General features: G+C 43.9%; 1 protein-coding gene across 4 annotated transcripts in view; it reads left to right on the top strand.

The window, feature by feature from the left end:
- Positions 1-21,912, top strand: part of PDE2A (phosphodiesterase 2A) — a 429,321-nt gene that overhangs the window by 300,841 nt on the left and 106,568 nt on the right. For all 4 annotated transcript variants that reach the window (XM_075266333.1, XM_075266335.1, XM_075266334.1 and 1 more), the window contains 2 exons: positions 11,662-11,771; positions 13,983-14,038. In XM_075266333.1, coding sequence (XP_075122434.1) covers positions 11,662-11,771; positions 13,983-14,038 — 166 coding nt within the window. The remainder of the gene's footprint in view (positions 1-11,661; positions 11,772-13,982; positions 14,039-21,912) is intronic.

Here is a 21,912-nt window from a genome sequence, read left to right as displayed (position 1 = left end):
TTAGCTCTCGCAGCAAGTCCGCGGCGTCTTGTCTAGGATTATACCGCCGTTATATTCTGCACTCATACAATACTCCGCTTGCTATGACACAGGCCGCGCCGCTAATCAGGTGACTGAATCGCTTGTAATTGCGGAGCGTTTCGCTGCCGTCGTCTTATCGCTTCCACAAAACCTGCGAGCAGAGTGTGAAACTTGAAAATGGATTTTTTTTGCATTTGTCGGCGAAGCTGAGATGGAATATTAAGTAAGTGACAGGTGGGGGCGCTAATATGTGATCGTGTTGTCAGCGTTGCCCCCGGGGTCACAGCGCCCGACAATGACAAAGTGATAGAAATTCTATTACCATTGTGTGATATTCTGTAGATAGATCCGAGGAGGAGAAGGTTGTGCCGGATTGGTCGCTATTCGGGGTTTCAGATACTTTAAAAGGATTCTTCCAGGTGAATGACTCCTCGGGGGCGGAGTCTCATATGAATGGCCTCTTATCATGCCTTGGAGCCAGATCTAGCCTAAGAGTTACTATATACTCCAATCACATCTAGAGCTGCGTTCAGATTCCTACTTATTACCTTGCAATTCTCTCCAAATATTGGGTCTTCTGTAATGGCCTCCAAGTAGATCTGCTCTGTACCGACACCGGACCAGCAGGGGGCCGTAGAGATATTTGGTGACTCATTGGAAACCTGAACATTTGAGTGCAACTTTGGATGTGATTAGAGTATAAAACATAACAGAATCGTGATTGCAGCTCTGGATGTTACTGCAGTATAAAACCTGAAGCATCAGTAGGATTTTGAGTGCAGCTTTAGTTGCAACTAGAGCATATGTCAAGTGTATTATATTACAGAACATAATATTGGTGCAGTTCAAGTGAGGAGGAGGGGGGGCAGTGAAAGGAACCAAAGTGTATTGGATGTGACTGGAGTAGAAGACATCATATAGTAGTAGACTAGTGACTACAGCTCTTGTTGTGGCTAGAGGATAAGACAAATACCTAATATTATGGAGTGTAATATGGAAGTACATGTAGGTCAGCCTGGAGGTGATGGAAGGAACCGAGATGCATTGGATGTGACTGGAGTATAAGACTTCATGTAGTAGTAGACTAGTTAGTGCAGCTCTCGTTGTGACTAAGGTATAAGACAAATACCTTATATTATGAAGTGTAATATGGAAGTACATGTAGGTCAGCCTGGAGGTGATGGAAGGAGCCTAGATGCATTGGATGTGACTGGAGTAGAAGACATCATATAGTAGTAGACTAGCTAGTGCAGCTCTCGTTGTGACTAGAGTATAAGACAAATACCTAATATTATGGAGTGTAATATGGAAGTACATGTAGCTCAGCCTGGAGGTGATGGAAGGAGCCGAGATGCATTGGATGTGACTGGAGTATAAGACATCATATAGTAATAGACTAGTGGGTGCAGCTCTCGTTGTGACTAGAGGATAAGACAAATGCCTTGTATATTATGGAGCATGGTGTTGGTGTAGATGGAAGTCGGCCAGGAGATGTTGTAAAGGAGCGGGGCCGTGACTTTGTCTTATTTCTGCAGCTCTAATAAGGCCGGATCTGTCTGCCGAGCGATTGAAGAGGAAGAAAAACCCGCAGGACGCCGCTCGGTGTAAATAGAAAACAGGACGCGGCGTCTCTTGTTGTCTTTGTCTCGTCTCGGAAGGCGAGTGCAGATCATTAGCGCCGTGTCCACACTGTCCGCGCCCTCGGTGACATCCTTGCTTTCCGCGCCGTGTCGTCTGGCGTGCTCCGAGATATAATTGGTGCCTCTGAATTTCTGCAGAAGGAGCAGCGGTGCGGGCAGGACACGACTCTGACTGCGGCGCGACCTTTGCTTCACCAGAGTAATCCTCAGTCACCGTCATCTGCTGTCCACGGCTGTCAGTGCTGCCACTGGCCCCGGCCTGTCAGCCCCGCTTATCTGGAACAAGAGGACGATTCCCTCTCCAGGGTTCAGGGCGCGCAAAAAATCGACTGCGGAGTTTATTGCAAATTTTGTTTTGGATTTTGTTGCAACTTTATTGCAGATTGTTTTTCTTCTCACATTTACATCTATTCATTGCAAACGTTAAAATTTGCAGCGAAAAATCCTGCACGAAACGTTCATGTCTGCATCGTGTGGAAGAGATTTGTAATAACATTGCGGATTTTCCACCCACAAATACCCCCACCGTGACCTGATGGTGCTGAGGGCAGCTTGGGGGAGGGGGCGCCTTGTAGTGGATAGGTCTATGGCCACTGAACATTAGGTATTCAGCCCCAACAATGCCCCCTATAGGCAAAAGTAATAGTTCACAACCTCCACAGTAACGTCCAGCCCTTGGCCCTTCTAACCTGGGGTCATGGGTTTGCGGGTTCCTAAGCCAAATCTAGGAGGTAGGGATGGGGGGGATGTATATATTTTGGGGTTCTGCAACAATACACAGACACCAGCACTATAACGGGGGGTAATTGGTGGTGGGGAGGGCACCTCATGTTATAAGAATCATCACATTAGACATCCAAGATCTTTTACCCACCCACAAGACCAAACAATTGTCCTCCATAGACTTTGCTGGTTGACCATGTTGTGTTCCTGGTCTCCTTTCACACCATATACTGTTATTTGCAAGAGTTATTTTGTGGACCCCCAATTTTAGTTGCCCTCCATAGACTTCACCATTGGGTTTTGGTCTTCAGTGCTTCCAAGAGTAACCTAAGCACCCCCTAAGCCTCCATCTTTGAATATTCCTCCATGCAAAGTGAAGTTTCCCACAAGCACATAGAAGTCAATGGACTGCCATATTATAGGGAGGGTTGGTCATTGCACTGGCCTCATATTTTGGTGGGTTCTCATAATATCCCCCTCTTTATGACCTCCATTAACCTTGTACCATGGTGGTGGCATAAAGTAGACCTCCCCTTTAAGTGCACGGACAATGTGTGCGGCCGTATTCTGCAGCTCGTCCAGAATTTTCCCGGTTCCCCTGATTACGGTGGATTTATGGGCTCGAGGCTCCTAATGAAACATAATCTGGCCGTGTATAAAAAGCACTTAGAGCGAGGAGGGAGAGCGGCCACGGCCACGGAGGCCGCCTATTCTGTGCGCGGTGCTGCGGGGGCGTACGGAGTGCGGAGGCGGCGAATGAGAAGGTGGAATCTGTAAGTACAGACAGCGCGGCTCTAACCTTCCGGATATACGTCGGGTTTTTTTTTTCTAACTTTTCCAGAACATAAACTCCTTCAATCTGCGCCGCCGCTAATGGAGGAGAGCGGTGACTAACTGGTTGCTATAGTGATGAATACTAAAGCTTCCACCGAACCTGAGGGGAAAATAATAGATTTACTGGTCCGATATCTCCCGGATTATTCTGCGCAAAATCGCTGAGCCAAAAATAAGCCGGCGGAGGCGTCGGGGAGGTTTGGAGTGAACTTTTTTTTTTTTTTTGAAGAGGATCGGAGGAAGATCCAGTGTTTGCGGTGATGTCGACCCCGATACCGCGCCGGTTCAGTCGCCGTGTTACACAGAGATCCGCAGCCGTATACTAAGGCTTGTGCTAGTGTTCATTTCTAAGATCTCTGCTGCTTGTCAGTGACGGAGAATATTCTTGTCAAAAGGACGAAAAATCTCCCAAACCCGGCGCTGAATATAACTGAGTGTGACCGCGCCGAGCTGAGGGTGTGTTACAATGTATTCAGTCTGGACAATCCTCGGAGCTACACACAGGACGGCAGGCCGATACATTGTAACAAATCAACTAAATACAGTAGTAACAAATCAGGAGGACAAGAGATGGATCGAGATATGAGGTGTGAGGTCAACTAAATACAGTTGTAACAAACCCTCAGCTGAGGAAAGAAATCCCCACAAATTCAGTCACTGACCATTCATTCAGCAGCCATGCCGTCCCTACAAAAGCTGCTCTGCCCCCTCCTAACCCCTCTGTCCCATCCTCTCCCCAGAACCGTCTCTCCTCCTCCAGAGTCCTCTGTGACCATTGTATCCCACTAATCATTCCGCTATGGACAGTGGCAAAACTAGGAATGGCGGGGCCCCGTGGCGAACTTTTGACGTGGGGGGCCCCCCTCCGACCGACACCAAAGACCTCGACCGACCCCCTCCTACGCATTCCTGTGCGCTCTGTTATACCCCATAGTGGCCTCTGCACACAGTATTATGTCCCATAGTGGCCCCTGCACACAGTATTATGTCCCATAGTGGCCCCTGCACACAGTATTATGTCCCATAGTGGCCCCTGCACACAGTATTATCCCCCATAGTGGCCCCTGCACTCAGTATTATGTCCCATAGTGGCCTCTGCACACAGTATTATGTCCCATAGTGGCCCCTGCACACAGTATTATCCCCCATAGTGGCCCCTGCACTCAGTATTATGTCCCATAGTGGCCCCTGCACACAGTATTATGTCCCATAGTGGCCCCTGCACACAGTATTATGTCCCCATAGTGGCCTCTGCACACAGTATTATGTCCCATAGTGGCCCCTGCACACAGTATTATGTCCCATAGTGGCCCCTGCACACAGTATTATGTCCCATAGTGGCCCCTGCACACAGTATTATGTCCCCATAGTGGCCCCTGCACTCAGTATTATGTCCCATAGTGGCCTCTGCACACAGTATTATGTCCCATAGTGGCCCCTGCACACAGTATTATCCCCCATAGTGGCCCCTGCACTCAGTATTATGTCCCATAGTGGCCCCTGCACACAGTATTATCCCCCATAGTGGCCCCTGCACACAGTATTATGTCCCCATAGTGGCCTCTGCACACAGTATTATGTCCCATAGTGGCCCCTGCACACAGTATTATCCCCCATAGTGGCCTCTGCACACAGTATTATGTCCCATAGTGGCCCCTGCACACAGTATTATGCCCCATAGTGACCCCTGCACACAGTATTATGCCCCATAGTGACCCCTGCACACAGTATTATGCCCCATAGTTGCCCCTGCACACAGTATTATGCCCCATAGTCGCCCCTGCACACAGTATTATGCCCCATAGTCGCCCCTGCACACAGTATTATGCCCCATAGTCGCCCCTGCACACAGTATTATCCCCCATAGTGGCCCCTGCACACAGTATTATGTCCCCATAGTGGCCTCTGCACACAGTATTATGTCCCATAGTGGCCCCTGCACACAGTATTATCCCCCATAGTGGCCTCTGCACACAGTATTATGTCCCATAGTGGCCCCTGCACACAGTATTATGCCCCATAGTGACCCCTGCACACAGTATTATGCCCCATAGTCGCCCCTGCACACAGTATTATGCCCCATAGTGACCCCTGCACACAGTATTATGCCCCATAGTCGCCCCTGCACACAGTATTATGCCCCATAGTGGCCCCTGCACACAGTATTATGCCCCATAGTGACCCCTGCACACAGTATTATGCCCCATAGTCGCCCCTGCACACAGTATTATGCCCCATAGTCGCCCCTGCACACAGTATTATCCCCCATAGTGGCCCCTGCACACAGTATTATGTCCCACTGTGGACACCCATAAACAATTATTATACTGTATATATCTTTTCAGACCCCAGAGTATAATTATCGGAGACCCAGGGAGAGAAAAACATAAAATAAACTCTGTTACTCTCCTATCTCCCGGCTCCTACGCTGTCGGCCTCTGCTGTAGTCCATCTTCAATTACATCAGACCTCACATGACCCAGGACGCAGGCCGGGGTCATGAGACATCAGACGACTAGACCAAAGCCTGCCCGAATCGTGGAGAGGTAAGTAACAGTGTTTTTTATGTTTCTTACCTCTCCCGGTCCGCCAATCATTATACTCGGGGGTCCGAAGAGACCCCTCCAAGTATAATGATAGCAGCGGTTGCGGCTGTCACCGGGCCCCTAATGCCCTGTGGCCTCTTCTGCTACGGTGGTAGTTACGCCACTGACTATGGCCCCAGACCGATACATTATATCGGCTGTAACACATTAGCAACAAAGTGACTAATATGGTTAAAAGGGAGGTTAAAACAGCGCCACATTTCTACATGGTTGAGTCTGGTATTGCAGGTCATCTCCATTTACACTAAGTTTTGAAGTTCTGGGGATAACCTTTATGATGGGTGTGGTCTCACCTCTGGGACCCCTCTGCTGCTGAGGTCATAGAGAATGAAGGTGCATGCTCAGCCTACTGATCCATCAGGGCCAGAGAACAAGACCCCTGTTCTCCGGATCAGTGGGGTTCCAGCAGTTTGACCCTCTTCCCCTCTACTGATCATGAAGTTATCCCCCATCCTATAAAGAGAGATTAAACCACCCCTTGAGCTGCAATACCAGACATAGCCAGAGGTCATGGGAGGCGCTGTTTCTTTGACAATTGTGCATGGCTCCCCCTCCAGCCCAGGACACCTCCTTAGATAAGGGCCTGCTCTTCCTGTGGGGACGCGGCTGCCGAGCTTTTATTGTCTTATTAAATCATTTCTCATTTCTTGGTGTCTTCAGGAAATAATGAAGACTTGTCAGCGACTAATCCCTTAATAAGCAGGAAATAAAAGGAGCGGTAAATAGGATAATCCCGTAATACACCGAGCAGGTAAACGCCGCGGCCGGTAACCCCTTCAGCTCTGGAGAAACGGGGGAATAAAAGATATGACAACTGGTTAAGGCTAATAGTAGTCGGTGCCCTGCAGTACCGTAGAGGGACCAGAGGTGGTGATGAAGAACCAGACGTAACTTCCTGTCGGCCATGTTTGCTCCCTAGGGGGTTGGTCACAAAAAGTCTACAAGTCTGTGTGTACAGTATATGTACGTCTTATACCGCCCTCTGTCTGCACCTCCGGGCAACCAATCAGAAAAGGGGGGCTAAAACTGTACATTGAGGGCAGGGTCATGGGTCGGGGGTCAAATGCCCCTCGTCTCCGGGCACCACCAATCACCAAGGGACGTAGAAAACACCTGCACATGGCGTTGGTTTTCGGCACGCGGTATCTTGTAGGAGACATCTGTATTCTGCGCCGAGCGCCCTTTCAAAGGTTGAAATTGCAACAATGTGTCCTCATCAGATACAACGCGCGTTCGGAGATGTTACACCGCCACGTCTCGCTCTAATTGGTGTTTATAGTGGGAAAGGTCAGGCCTGGCATTCGGAGATACAAGTGTCCGGGCGCCGCGCCTGCCAGCTCTACACACCTAAATGCTATTTTCATGAGCGGGGATCGCTGTTTACAGGACCGGACGGCGCGATTTGGAATATTTTATGTCTTTTCATCATCAAATGCGTCTGAATGGTTTCCAGATGGAACGCTGCCACGTCGATGCCAGGGCGCGCTTCACAGACATCAGCGAAAACCGCGCGTGGCAGCAACACATCGGCCTTTATGTCATCTGTATTGGAGATAAAAAGCGTCTGCTCTGCGGATTAACAATCATTACGGCGACGCCAAGAACATATTACGCTGGGCGTCAGCTTGGCATATGGCGCCGTAACAGCAGAAATGAGTGCGTGTGTCTATCCTGCCAGAATGGGATGAGGCCACCGCCAATAGGGGGAACTAGCGAGCTATGTAATATTGTATGAAAGGGTATTCAGTGAGCGCCCTCCAGTGGTGGCTGCAAGAAGCCAGAATTGTGTCATGTGATCCTATACCTGTGTGAAGGGCGCTGGGGGCTAATAGCAGATAATGTACATAGAGGGCACCAGGCAGACAAGTGGGGGCGCTGTGTCTGGCATGGCCTCTACTCCTGCTTGTGTTGTGGCTGAGCCCCAGCTTAACTCTGACTGTTCTGCGTCATCTGTACTAGTATCCGAATATCACCGCAAGTACGGAAGAGCCGAGTGTAACCAGCACGTATAAGGACCAGGAACAAGTCAGAAACCCGTCACTGAATGCATCATTAGTAATGAGATAAAAGTGACCCCTGCAGGTGATTAGAGTGTACTGCACCCTATAGGTATGTGTGTGTGTGTGTGTGTGTATGTATATATATATATATATATATATATAAAATGGGGTAGTATTATAGTAGTTATATTCTTGTACATAGGAGTAGTATTATAGTAGTTATATTACATAGGAGTAGTATTATAGTAGTTATTTTCTTGTACATAGGAGCAGTATTATAGTAGTTATATTCTTGTACATAGGAGTAGTATTATAGTAGTTATATTACATAGGAGTAGTATTATAGTAGTTATATTCTTGTACATAGGAGTAGTATTATATTAGTAATATTCTTGTACATAGGAGGTAGTATTATAGTAGTTATATACTTGTACATAGGAGTAGTATTATAGTAGTTATATTCTTGTACATAGGAGCAGTATTATAGTAGTTATATTCTTGTACATAGGAGTAGTATTATAGTAGTTATATTCTTGTACATAGGAGTAGTATTATAGTAGTTATATACTTGTACATAGGAGTAGTATTATAGTAGTTATATTCTTGTACATAGGAGCAGTATTATAGTAGTTATATTCTTGTACATAGGAGCAGTATTATAGTAGTTATATTCTTGTACATAGGAGCAGTATTATAGTAGTTATATTCTTGTACATAGGAGTAGTATTATAGTAGTTATATTCTTGTACATAGGAGTAGTATTATAGTAGTTATATACTTGTACATAGGAGTAGTATTATAGTAGTTATATTCTTGTACATAGGAGCAGTATTATAGTAGTTATATTCTTGTACATAGGAGCAGTATTATAGTAGTTATATTCTTGTACATAGGAGTAGTATTATAGTAGTTATATTCTTGTACATAGGAGTAGTATTATAGTAGTTATATTCTTGTACATAGGAGGTAGTATTATAGTAGTTATATACTTGTACATAGGAGTAGTATTATAGTAGTTATATACTTGTACATAGGAGTAGTATTATAGTAGTTATATTCTTGTACATAGGAGCAGTATTATAGTAGTTATATTCTTGTACATAGGAGCAGTATTATAGTAGTTATATTCTTATATATAGGAGCAGTATTATAGTAGTTATATTCTTGTACATAGGAGTAGTATTATACTAGTTATATTCTTATATATAGGAGCAGTATTATAGTAGTTATATTCTTGTACATAGGAGCAGTATTATAGTAGTTATATTCTTATATATAGGAGCAGTATTATAGTAGTTATATTCTTGTACATAGGAGCAGTATTATAGTAGTTACATTCTTGTACATAGGAGCAGTATTATAGTAGTTATATTCTTGTACATAGGAGTAGTATTATAGTAGTTATATTCTTGTATATAGGAGTAGTATTATAGTAGTTATATTCTTGTACATAGGAGTAGTATTATAGTAGTTATATTCTTGTACATAGGAGGTAGTATTATAGTAGTTATACTCTTGTACATAGGAGTAGTATTATAGTAGTTATATTCTTGTACATAAGGGGCAGTATTATAGTAGTTATACTCTTGTACATAGGAGTAGTATTATAGTAGTTATATTCTTGTACATAAGGGGCAGTATTATAGTAGTTATTTTCTTGTACATAGGAGCAGTATTATAGTAGTTATATTCTTGTACATAGGAGCAGTATTATAGTAGTTATATTCTTGTACATAGGAGTAGTATTATAGTAGTTATATTACATAGGAGTAGTATTATAGTAGTTATATTCTTGTACATAGGAGTAGTATTATAGTAGTTATATTCTTGTACATAGGAGTAGTATTATATTAGTAATATTCTTGTACATAGGAGGTAGTATTATAGTAGTTATATTCTTGTACATAGGAGCAGTATTATAGTAGTTATATTCTTGTACATAGGAGTAGTATTATAGTAGTTATATACTTGTACATAGGAGGTAGTATTATAGTAGTTATATACTTGTACATAGGAGTAGTATTATAGTAGTTATATTCTTGTACATAGGAGTAGTATTATACTAGTTATATTCTTATATATAGGAGCAGTATTATAGTAGTTATATTCTTGTACATAGGAGTAGTATTATAGTAGTTATATTCTTGTACATAGGAGGTAGTATTATAGTAGTTATATACTTGTACATAGGAGTAGTATTATAGTAGTTATATTCTTGTACATAGGAGGTAGTATTATAGTAGTTATATTCTTGTACATAGGAGCAGTATTATAGTAGTTATATTCTTGTACATAGGAGTAGTATTATACTAGTTATATTCTTATATATAGGAGCAGTATTATAGTAGTTATATTCTTGTACATAGGAGCAGTATTATAGTAGTTACATTCTTGTACATAGGAGCAGTATTATAGTAGTTATATTCTTGTACATAGGAGTAGTATTATAGTAGTTACATTCTTGTACATAGGAGCAGTATTATAGTAGTTATATTCTTGTACATAGGAGTAGTATTATAGTAGTTATATTCTTGTATATAGGAGTAGTATTATAGTAGTTATATTCTTGTACATAGGAGCAGTATTATAGTAGTTATATTCTTGTACATAAGGGGCAGTATTATAGTAGTTATATTCTTGTACATAAGAGCAGTATTATAGTAGTTATATTCTTGTACATAGGAGTAGTATTATAGTAGTTATATTCTTGTACATAGGAGGTAGTATTATAGTAGTTATATTCTTGTACATAGGAGTAGTATTATAGTAGTTATATTCTTGTACATAGGAGCAGTATTATAGTAGTTATATTCTTGTACATAGGAGCGGTATTATAGTAGTTATATTGTTGTACATATGGGGCAGTATTATAGTAGATATTTGTTTTATTGATTTCTTGTCTATACATTTTTGCAGTTATTTCTCTATGTCTTCCTCTGGTTTCCTGCGCAGTAAATAATCCCGTACACATCTCGCCATCACATTGTACAGATGACTAAGCATCATTTTGTTTCCGCCATTTACACCATTAAGCAGGGATCAGGGAATGAACAAGCTGAGGTGCTAAACAGTTCACACCTGGCTGTCACTCTGTAGCCCCCACAATATATCAGCGGTTGCGCCAGACTCTGTAATATATAATACGGCCATCTCCTGTATAGACTTCGCCGCTCCACATGTAGTATTTAATGTCAGTGACAGATTTTATGAACTCGGAGACATTAAATCTATGAGATCACTGCCCTGTTACATAATAGTCGGGGCCGGCTGTAATGGGAATGAAATCTCCCCCTCTTGGCCGCCAAGTCGATGAGTTAAACCGCTATATATCATTGGCGCTGAGCTCGCTGCAGCATTAGTCAGGATTGGTGCAGATTTCTCTGTTTGTTTTATGATTTTTATATAAATTTATTGTCCTTTATAGACTGGTTTTCCTTGTTGGACCTTTATATAGAATGTACAATGTGTTGTAAGTGATCGCCTGTGATTGCAGCTCTGGATGTGACTGGAGTATAAAACATGATGAATGACAGAATTGGGATTGTAGCTCTGGGTGTGACTGGAGTAAAAGACATGATGTAATAAAACTGTAACTGCAGCTCGTTATGTGAGCGGAGTATAAGACATGTAACAACAGAATTGTGAATGCAGCTCTGGATGGGACTAGAGTATAATAACTAATATATAGCTCTAGATCAGCAGAAAGTCAGAAAGCTGGGTGGTGGCCACATTGGTAGTCACCCACCAGAAACAGATACCTAAGAAGTGGCTCAATAGCAGGTTTATTGTGATTTTTCCTCTGTAGTGCTTCATGGCTGACCGTTGTCTTTACCTTAGGGATTCTGTTCTGCTCCGGAAGAGGATTGAATGCAGTGGACTGACCCCGTCAGAGCTTTTGGGCCAGCGGATGAGCAGTTTGGCAGCGCCGCTTCCCCCGGATAAACAAGGTGGGTACCTGACTGGCTGGCAGTGCCGGGGCCGCCTGGAGAAGCAGATCAGCCTGAGCGTCCTCCTGGCTGCAGGTGTGACTGATAACAGCGAGGAATTGCTCACCACACAATCCCATAATCACAGTGTGAGGGACCTCGCTGCGCAGAGCCCGGATAATAACCATGATCAGAGCAGTTACTGACAGCTGTACAGAATGAGAGACGGAGAGATGGCGGGGCGGCCGCTCAGGGAATATTACAGGGTTCTATATGGTGAAGGGGAATTACAGGTGACAATAAATTCTACTACACAACAGCACACCATGTGGTCAGGAGGGGTATTACAGGTAACAATTATCAATAAATTACACCATACAACAGCACAGCTTGTGGTCAGGAGGGGAGTTACAGGTAACAATAAATTCTACTACACAACAGCACACCATGTGGTCAGGAGGGGTATTACAGGTAACAATTATCAATAAATTACACCATGCAACAGCACAGCTTGTGGTCAGGAGAGGTAGTACAGGTAACAATAAATTCTACTAAACAACAGCACGCCATGTGGTCAGGAGGGGTATTACAGGTAAAAATGGTCAATAAATTCTACCTCATAATAGAAAACCATGTGGTCAGGAGGGGTATTAGAAGTAACAATTATGAAAAATAATAATATCACAAAAGAGCACACAGTGTGGTCAGGAGAGGTATTGCAAGTAACATTTATCAATAAATTCCACCATACAACAGCACAGCATGTGGTCAGGAGGGGTAGTACAGGTAACAGTGGTCAATAAATTCTATCACACACCAGCACGCCATGAGGTCAGGAGGGGTATTACAAGTAATATTTATCAATAAATTCCAACATACAACAGCACAGCTTGTGGTCAGGAGGGGTAGTACAGGTAACAATGGTCAATAAATTCTACTACACAACAGCACATCTTGTGGTCAGGAAGTGTATCACAAGTAACAATTATCAATAAATTCTACCTCATAATAGCAAACCATGTGGTCAGGAAGGGAATTACAAGTAACAATTATGAAAAATAATATCACAAAAGAGCACACAGGGTGGTCAGGAGAGGTATTGCAAGTAACAATGATCGATAAATTCTACGATACAGCAGCAAGCCCTGTGGTCAGGAGGGGTATTACTAGTAAAAATCCTTAATAAATTCTTCATCACAGCAGCACCCCATGTGGTCAGGAATAGTATTAAATGTGTATTGAACCACAAAATGGAATAGATTATCAAGAGAAATGCTCCAGACTTCTAGGGTCATTTGTACCAGAGAACTGTCCCACACGCTCAGAGACACATTTATCAACCGGATTTAGACACTTGAAGGACATTTTTTTAACTTATGCACAAAAAGGATGTGGCCCATCAAGAAGGGGGTGTGGCTTAACAATAAAGGGATGTGGCCTAACAGGAAAGTGATGTGACCTAACAAGAAGTGGGTGTGACATAAAACAAAAGGGCGTGACATAACAAAAAAGGGGTGTGGCCTAGGTTGGAAAACCATAGGTCAATGAAATTTTTAGCCAATTATTATTATTATTTATTATGTTACAGTGCAACAATATGCCAGATGTATCACCAGCAACAGACATTCTGATCAATCTGGTGCAGGATAGGACTGTCCAAACATTAGATACTAGTAGTAAATCTGCCCCAGTGTGGTCAGACATGGTACTGCAAACAAATCACCAATCGCTTCTGCCATGTACCAGTACAACATGTTACCAAAGAGGGAATCGGAATAAGAACAAGATCATTTATTGCTTGTAATGACAAACCTTGTGGTCAAGAGCGACTTTACTACTAAATGTTATCAGTAAATTAGAATGAAAAACAGGACACTGCATGATCAGAGATGATGTCAAAAGAAAATTAGATCTAACAGCACACCCGGTGGTTAGGAGTGGTAGTACAAATAAAAATTATCACAACAGTGCGCCATCTGGGGAAAAATGGTACTACAGAATAATCTAAAACTGCACACTGCGTGGTCAGATATGGCATAACAAGAGAAAATTCAATATCTATAGCAGTATACCATGTGATCAGATATGGCGTCATAAGCATTCATTTCCATCATGTATCGTCATACTGTGATTTCAGATATGTTGTCATATCATCACATTATAAACATTTATAGCTCCACCTCTTCATAGACTGGTTATTATATAATCCCTTTCTCTCCTCTTTTATTACAGTGCTGATTCTGCCACTGATAGAACAAGAGAGCGGAAGAGTCGTCTGTGTAATATTGGTAAGGAGAAGAATAGTGTGCTGCTATAATATGTGTCCTGTATAAAAAGAAGTCACATATACAACCTGTAGTAACCATAGTAACTGCACTAGCACTGTCAACACTATTCCATAGTATTTTTCAACTATATCACATTAGAGGCTGCATAGGCGGTAGTATTATAGTAGTTATATTCTTATACATAGGAGTAGTATTATAGTAGTTATATTCTTGTACATAGGAGCAGTATTATAGTAGTTATATTCTTGTACATAGGAGTAGTATTATAGTAGTTATATTCTTGTACATAGTAGTATTATAGTAGTTATATTCTTGTACATAGGAGTAGTATTATAGTAGTTATATTCTTGTATATAGGAGCAGTATTATAGTAGTTATATTCTTGTACATAGGAGCAGTATTATAGTAGTTATATTCTTGTACATAGGAGCAGTATTATAGTAGTTATATTCTTGTACATAGGAGCAGTATTATAGTAGTTATATTCTTGTACATAGGAGTAGTATTATAGTAGTTATATTCTTGTACATAGGAGTAGTATTATAGTAGTTATATTCTTGTACATAGTAGTATTATAGTAGTTATATTCTTGTACATAGTAGTATTATAGTAGTTATATTCTTGTACATAGGAGCAGTATTATAGTAGTTATATTCTTGTACATAGGAGTAGTATTATAGTAGTTATATTCTTGTACATAGGAGTAGTATTATAGTAGTTATATTCTTGTACATAGTAGTATTATAGTAGTTATATTCTTGTACATAGTAGTATTATAGTAGTTATATTCTTGTACATAGGAGGTAGTATTATAGTAGTTATATTCTTGTACATAGGAGTAGTATTATAGTAGTTATATTCTTGTACATAGGAGTAGTATTATAGTAGATATATTCTTGTACATAGGAGTAGTATTATAGTAGTTATATACTTGTACATAGGAGTAGTATTATAGTAGTTATATTCTTGTACATAGGAGTAGTATTATAGTAGTTATATTCTTGTACATAGGAGGTAGTATTATAGTAGTTATATTCTTGTACATAGGAGTAGTATTATAGTAGTTATATTCTTGTACATAGGAGTAGTATTATAGTAGTTATATTCTTGTACATAGGAGCAGTATTATAGTAGTTATATTCTTGTACATAGGAGTAGTATTATAGTAGTTATATTCTTGTACATGGGAGTAGTATTATAGTAGTTATATTCTTATACATAGGAGTAGTATTATAGTAGTTATATTCTTGTACATAGGAGGTAATTTTTATTAGTAAAAACAAAACAAAAATACATTACATTCCAACAGAATTAGTAACTAATAATAATATAACATAAATCAGACATGTCCATCAGATAACACAAATGATAATCACTTTAACTTAAGAGTCCATTGCTGGCAGGAAAAAAAAAAGGGGAAAAAATAAATCCATGAATAAATGAACAGACTTATTTGCAGTGTTATCAGAGTATTCAGCAATCGATATTTGCATTTCTCCACAATTTTACATTATCGGGCTTTTTTCTGACCTCCAGAGACTTTATCCACCTCAGTTCAGACAAGATATATGTCACAGCGGCCATATGATGGAAGGGCTCTCTGTGTAGGGACACCTGGGTCCTCGTATGCCAGTGATAGTATTTGATGACAGTTATGATAATATAGAGGGTCTCCCTGTTAATGTCACCTATATTACTTGGGATGCCATATACAATCTCCGGGTATTTGAGAGACTGTAATCGGTGAATTGTCAGCCTCCGGGATATTTCCCGCCAGATCTTTCGCCCTCCCCAGCACTCCGATATAAAATGTGCCATGGTCTCCTCCTGCTGGCAACCCAATGGACATGCCCGATCTGATGCACTGAGATGTTTTAAGTTGCCTCTTACAAACAGCTTCCCATGCAAAGATAGCCAGGCAATGTCAAAGAACTTTGCAGGGAGCCTCCGACCAGTGAGGAGCCTCAGACTATCCTGCAGGGTTGTAGATGTGCAGTCCCTCAATGCTGGCTGGAGACAATAGAAGGTCTTACATACCCTGGTGTACAGATTTTTCCTGGTCTTACTCACCAGATAGGTCTTTTCAATTCCCCATTTTTTCAGGCACCTTATGCCATAGTCCAGATACTGGGGGAGGTAGTCACGAGTCGATCGACCCCTCTTAAGGCTGCCGCCTCGCACCCAGGATTCTGCAAAAGGCAATATCCAATTCCTGATACTATTTACCCACAGGGAGCTGTTATCTGAGTCCAGGCAACCAAAATTTACTTTTAGAAACATGGAGTCAAAAAACACCCTTGGATTTAACATATCCAGCCCACCCTCTCTCCTCTGTAGGTAGGTTATCCCTCTTTTTACTGGGTTCAACCTGTTCCCCCACAAAAGTTGGAAGAACAGGCTAAAGAGCCTAGCGGAGAAAGATTCTGGCAAAGGAAAGACAACAGAGACGTACAAGAAGACAGGGACCAGGTAAGTCTTCAACATTTTAACCCTTTCTCTATAGGTCAGCCTCCAGTTCTTCCATCGCTGAACCTTTGCATTTCCGGATTCCAACTTTTCTTCCCAATTTAGTCTGCAATTATCATCCCTCCCGAATTTCACCCCAAGGATCTTAATATAGGAGGAGGCCTGGGCAAACTGCGGCAGATCAAATGTAGGACCAGTATGACCCGTCCAGAGAGCTTGACTCTTCTCAAGGTTGACAAGAGACCCGGAGGCCCCTGAGTAACTTCTGATGGCCGCAGACAACATCTCCACCTCACGAGGCTCAGATATCACCACAGTCACATCATCCGCGTAGGCAACAACTCTCAGGGGCAAGCAGTGGGGGACCGGCGCCCCCTGAAAATCACACCCCTGCAGTGACCTAAGAAACGGGTCTATGGCAAACACATACAGTAATGGACTCAGTGGGCAACCTTGTCTCACCCCTGCCTCAACCCTGAAAGTATCACCCTGCCAACCATTAATCAGAGGAAAGCTCTCCGCCTCGCGGTACAAAGTTCTCAGCCAATCTACAAATTGTCCCGGAATACCGTACTTTGTCAAAGTCGCCCATAGATACTCATGGTCTACTCTGTCAAAGGCCTTAGCCTGGTCAAGACTCACAACATATCTCCCACACCTCAGAGCTTTACATCTCTCAAACATCTCCCTTATCGAGATAACTGCTCCAGAGATGTTCCGCCCTTTAACTGTGCCAAACTGAGAGCCTGCCAACAGTGCCGGGGACAAACAAACTAATCTAGAGAAGAGAATTTTTGCGAGAATCTTCCTATCGACATTCAAGAGGGCAATCGGCCTCCAGTTCTTGATGTCACTAGGCTCTTTACCTTTAGACAGCAGGATCAGGGAGGACACTCTCATGGATGGAGGCATCAGGTGGTTTTCTAGACTAGTTTTGTATACATCCACGAGAATTGGTGCCAAGAGGTCTCGGAATTTCTTATAGAACTCAGCTGTAATCCCATCTGGACCTGGTGCCTTCTTCAGATGTAACTTATCTATGGCCTCTTTCACCTCCTCCACTGTTAACTCTGCTGTCAAAGGAGAAAAGTCCAAATCATTAGTATCAGGACCTGGAGTTGCCTCCAAGAATTGAGCCACCTTCTCTCTATCCAAAACCTTCTTCTGAAACAAGTCAGCATAGTAAGTTCTCACCACCCCCAGGATACCCTCCCGAGACTCCTGTAACACACCCTGGGAGTCAGTGAGACCTGTGACCGATTTATTTGCCACCCGCTCCCTGCAATTCTCAAAAGGATCCGGAGCCCCTAAGGACCCATAATCCCGTTCAAGAACCAGGGATGTATACCTGCGGTACTGATACTGACTGATCTCAGATTTCAGCCGGTCAATCTTCTGTTGGTTATCCCCGCCCGCCGAATAGAGTGACTCCAATTCTTTCCGCAGCCTGAGATACTGGCTATACTTACTCTTCCCCTTCTTAACTGACAGTCTCCTTAAGAGGGATCTGATCTCCTCCTTGACATCCTCCCACCAGTCTGCCATGTTGTCATAAAACACCACTCTCCCAAGCTGGTTCTGAAATAGAGAGTGGACACAACTCCGGACACAGTCATCGTCCAAGAGGCTGGAATTGAGCTTCCATAGGCCTCTCCCAATATCAGGGCGTTTTGTGGAGCCCAAGCAAAAATACAAAGCCAGATGGTCAGAATAAGGGACTGTCTTTTCACTTTTCTCACTAACATGCTCAGCAGGACTCACCAGAGCTAAGTCTATCCGACTGCATCTACCAGCGCAGGAGTAAGTGAATTTTGGTTTCCTACCACCCTCAGTAAACACATCAGACAGACCAGCCTGTGAAATAATTCTGCTTAAGACCTTGCAGTCCCTGGTGAGAGGCCGACCAGTAGGTCTGTCACTGGATGACATGGTGGCATTGAAGTCCCCTGCCATGACTACCGGAACAGATGTAAACAAGTACTGCTTGACTTCATCAAACAGACGTGCCCTTTCCATCACCGACTGCGGTGGACCATAGATATTAATGAGTCGGAGCCTTCTGCCTCGGATGGTAACTTCTAAAACCAGGCACCTCCCCATCAGAACCTCAGTGAATCTGTGTATGGTGACATCAGGGGTGTTAAACAGTATAGAAACCCCGGCATAAGGTTCCACAGCCAGAGACCAGAAGGACGGGCCAGATTTCCATTCTCTCTCTGCTTCTCGTATTAGTCCTAAAGTATTTAAACGGGTTTCTTGTAAGAAATAGACATCGGCATCAAGATATCTCAGATGTTCATACACTGCGTGTCTTGTCCTCCTTGCTCGGATGCTATTCACATTACTAGAGATAACTTTAAGATAGAAACCTGCCATCAGAACAACTAGGAATATGAGAAACAGAGAGATGGGCCCCATTGTCATAGATCAGAGTCAGAGGTGTCCTGGTGACCAGCTGTTTCCATGTCTGATTCGGACTGCCCCTCATCTCGGTGGGGTCTCCTCTTATTGGGAGGATCGCCCTCTGGCTCCTCCTCATACTCCGCCATCATTCGTGAGAGTTCTCTGTCTAGTTCTGCTTCTCCGTCTGACTCTGATAGGACACTAAATCTATTCCCCGTTGCAGTGACCTCGCCTGCACTACTTACTCTCATCTTTGTAGGCTTTTCTACTGTGGTCCACTCACCCTCAGGCTTACGGCTGGCTTTATCCTTCTTCCTCCTTTTATTATTGTTGGATGATCGGGCAGGAGAAGAGACGACCACTGAGGGTTGTACAACCTGCTCGACAACCTCCATGGTCGTCTCAATGGGACCTGACTCGGCCTGGTCTTGGGTGGTATCACCTGTATGTGGTTGAGGCTCCGCCTCCGTGACTACTGACCCTGACAATAGCGCCTCCTCCTCCTCCTGTATGTCATCAGCCGCTGCCAGCAAGTCCTCATCAGGGCTATCCTTACAGATGTTATGCCAGGCATCAGGACAATCTCTGTGGGGGTGACCGATCCGACCGCACAGGTTACACCTAATGTTTTGGCATGTGGCACTCACGTGGCCCATTTCATTACATAGGCTACACTTTACCATGGAGCATACACTGGCCACATGGCCGGCCTTCCCACACTTGAAGCAGCGGCGAGGCTGACCCGCATAGAAGCAGATCCCCTTTTCTCGTCCTATAAAGAACGAATTGGGCAGATGTTTGGTTATGTTGTTCTGCTGACGCAACTTCACCAGGACCCTCCACCCACCGGTCCAGACCCCGTCTTCATCCCTGTTCTTAGTAAGATCAGACATGAGGTCACAATGCCTCCTGAGCCAGATGACTATGTCCTGAGGGGGAACGGCTTCATTCCAAAATACAATAGTAACAGAAGCCGTATCTGGCCTAGAGATGGGGATGAAACTGAACTTGTCCCAACCTTCAGTATCTCTCAACCTGGTGAGATTGGCCCAGAACCGGTCCAGATCAGACATCAGCTTAAAACTAACATCGTACCCCTGGCGGTCAGGAAGGTTTATGACGGCCAAGATATCAGTCGGCACAAAGCCCATCTGGGTACATAGGAGCTCTCTGACCACAAACCTCCTATCCGGCAGATCCTCCTTGGCACCTCCGTGCCTAAACCTGACTACATTCCTCCTCCTGAAAGCCTGGCCTGTATAATTGGAGTTTGATGCAAAAGATGGAGCACCGCGGCTCCAGGCATTCCCTGAGGAGGTACGGCCAGATCCGCCATCTTGGCGTGTTTGTGGACGCTGTGTGGGCTGCTGAGCACCTGTACCATGTGGTTCTGCTACTGTGCGAGTATCTAGAGGGGGAAAGTCCTGCACACTGGACTGTCCTGTGTCCGCCGCACCATCAACCTCTATGTCTGCAATATCACCAGACTCCAGAGACTGGACTGCAGAGGGGTCTGACGCCATAGATCGTGAAGGATCCCCCCCAGAAACACCTTCCCCTGCTGGGCCGTTATCACATACAGGAATATCCATAATATCAGGCACATTAGTCAGACAATCAGCGGCAGCAGAGTCCTGCACAGAAGAGTCCACATTAGTATTACAGTCAGCGGAGTCCTGCACAGCAGAGTCCATATTATTATTACTTTCAGCGGCAGCAGAGTCCAGACTGCCCCCCACACTTACAACCTGTAACCCCGAATGTGCTACTCCCCCAGTACCTTCAGGTAAGAGTCCATAGTCCTGCTGCAATGACTTGTCTCCTGGGACTTGTGGTGTCTGCACAGCTGCTACTTCATTACCATTAGGCAGGGGTCCATGACCTGGTTGCAAAGTGCTGGTTGCTGGGACTTGTGGTGCCTTGCTGAGAATTGCTGCAGGTTTTTGCTGTTGCTTAACACTGGCCGCTTTCCCGTACAAATTCCCTTCCTTAAAAGGGAAACTTGCTGGCTGCAGAACTGGTTTTACATGGGACTGCTGGCTGCCACCTTGAGAGGGTTCAGACCCAGCTTTGGCACAAGGTGATGGTGACTTCTGGTATTCCTGGAACCGCTGCTGGTTTCTGTATGATTCTCCCACCGGTCCCATTTGCTCCAGTACAGTCTCGGTCTCCCGTACGTTCTCGGCGAGCTCTTTCGCCAGTGCGCTCAGCTTCCTGTCCAGTAACACCAGTTTCTCAGGGCAGGCAGACTTTTTTAGATTATAGGCACATTCAATCTGTCTCTGCAGATATATTTTACTGGCCTTTAATGTCTCCAGTCGCTTGACCAGTGCTGGTATCTCATCTGCCAGGCGCAGTTCTGGTGCTCGCTCAGTAGCTGTGACAGTCTGTGCATTGTTGGAAAGCTTTGCAGGTTGGTTACCCCCAGTATGGCTTCTGGTTGGTGTAGCCTGTGATTTCTGACATGCTACGGCTGTTGTCACTGCCATGGGCCCACAATGTCCAGACTGGGGACTATGTCCCAGTTTATTCCCAGTGACTGTACTGCTGGTACCTTGAAGCTTCCCCGCTGGTCTCCCTTTGATCTCCTCCACTGCCTTCACTACATTTTTGTGGTTGCTGCTACCAGATCTTGTCCGCTCAGACCGTACCAATACAGACTGCTGCATATTCTCCTGCATGGTCTGCTTCTCCAGGGACGTTCTCCTCTGTCTGCAGGAGGGTGGGGTGGACTGGACACCTGCAACCTGCAATGGAGTCTGCACAGGCTGCAAAGTTTGCTTCTTACATTCAGCCATTTTGCTTGGTTGTTGCACCGTACTACTGCTTGCTTCTGTTACTTCTTTCTTTACAACTTTCTTCCCATCTTGGCTTGCTGCACTAGGACTGCTGACACACTGGACACGATTCCCATTACTGGGGACTTTAGGATTTTCATCCATTATTTTAGTTGTCTGGGAATTGCTTCCCAGAGAAGGCCTTGGAGCCTGGGCCTTGGCAGGGGA

The sequence above is a fragment of the Leptodactylus fuscus genome, chromosome 2 (genome assembly GCF_031893055.1).
Source record: "Leptodactylus fuscus isolate aLepFus1 chromosome 2, aLepFus1.hap2, whole genome shotgun sequence".
Taxonomy (NCBI): Eukaryota; Metazoa; Chordata; class Amphibia; order Anura; family Leptodactylidae; genus Leptodactylus; species Leptodactylus fuscus.
This window is presented reverse-complemented; position numbering and strand designations above follow the sequence as displayed.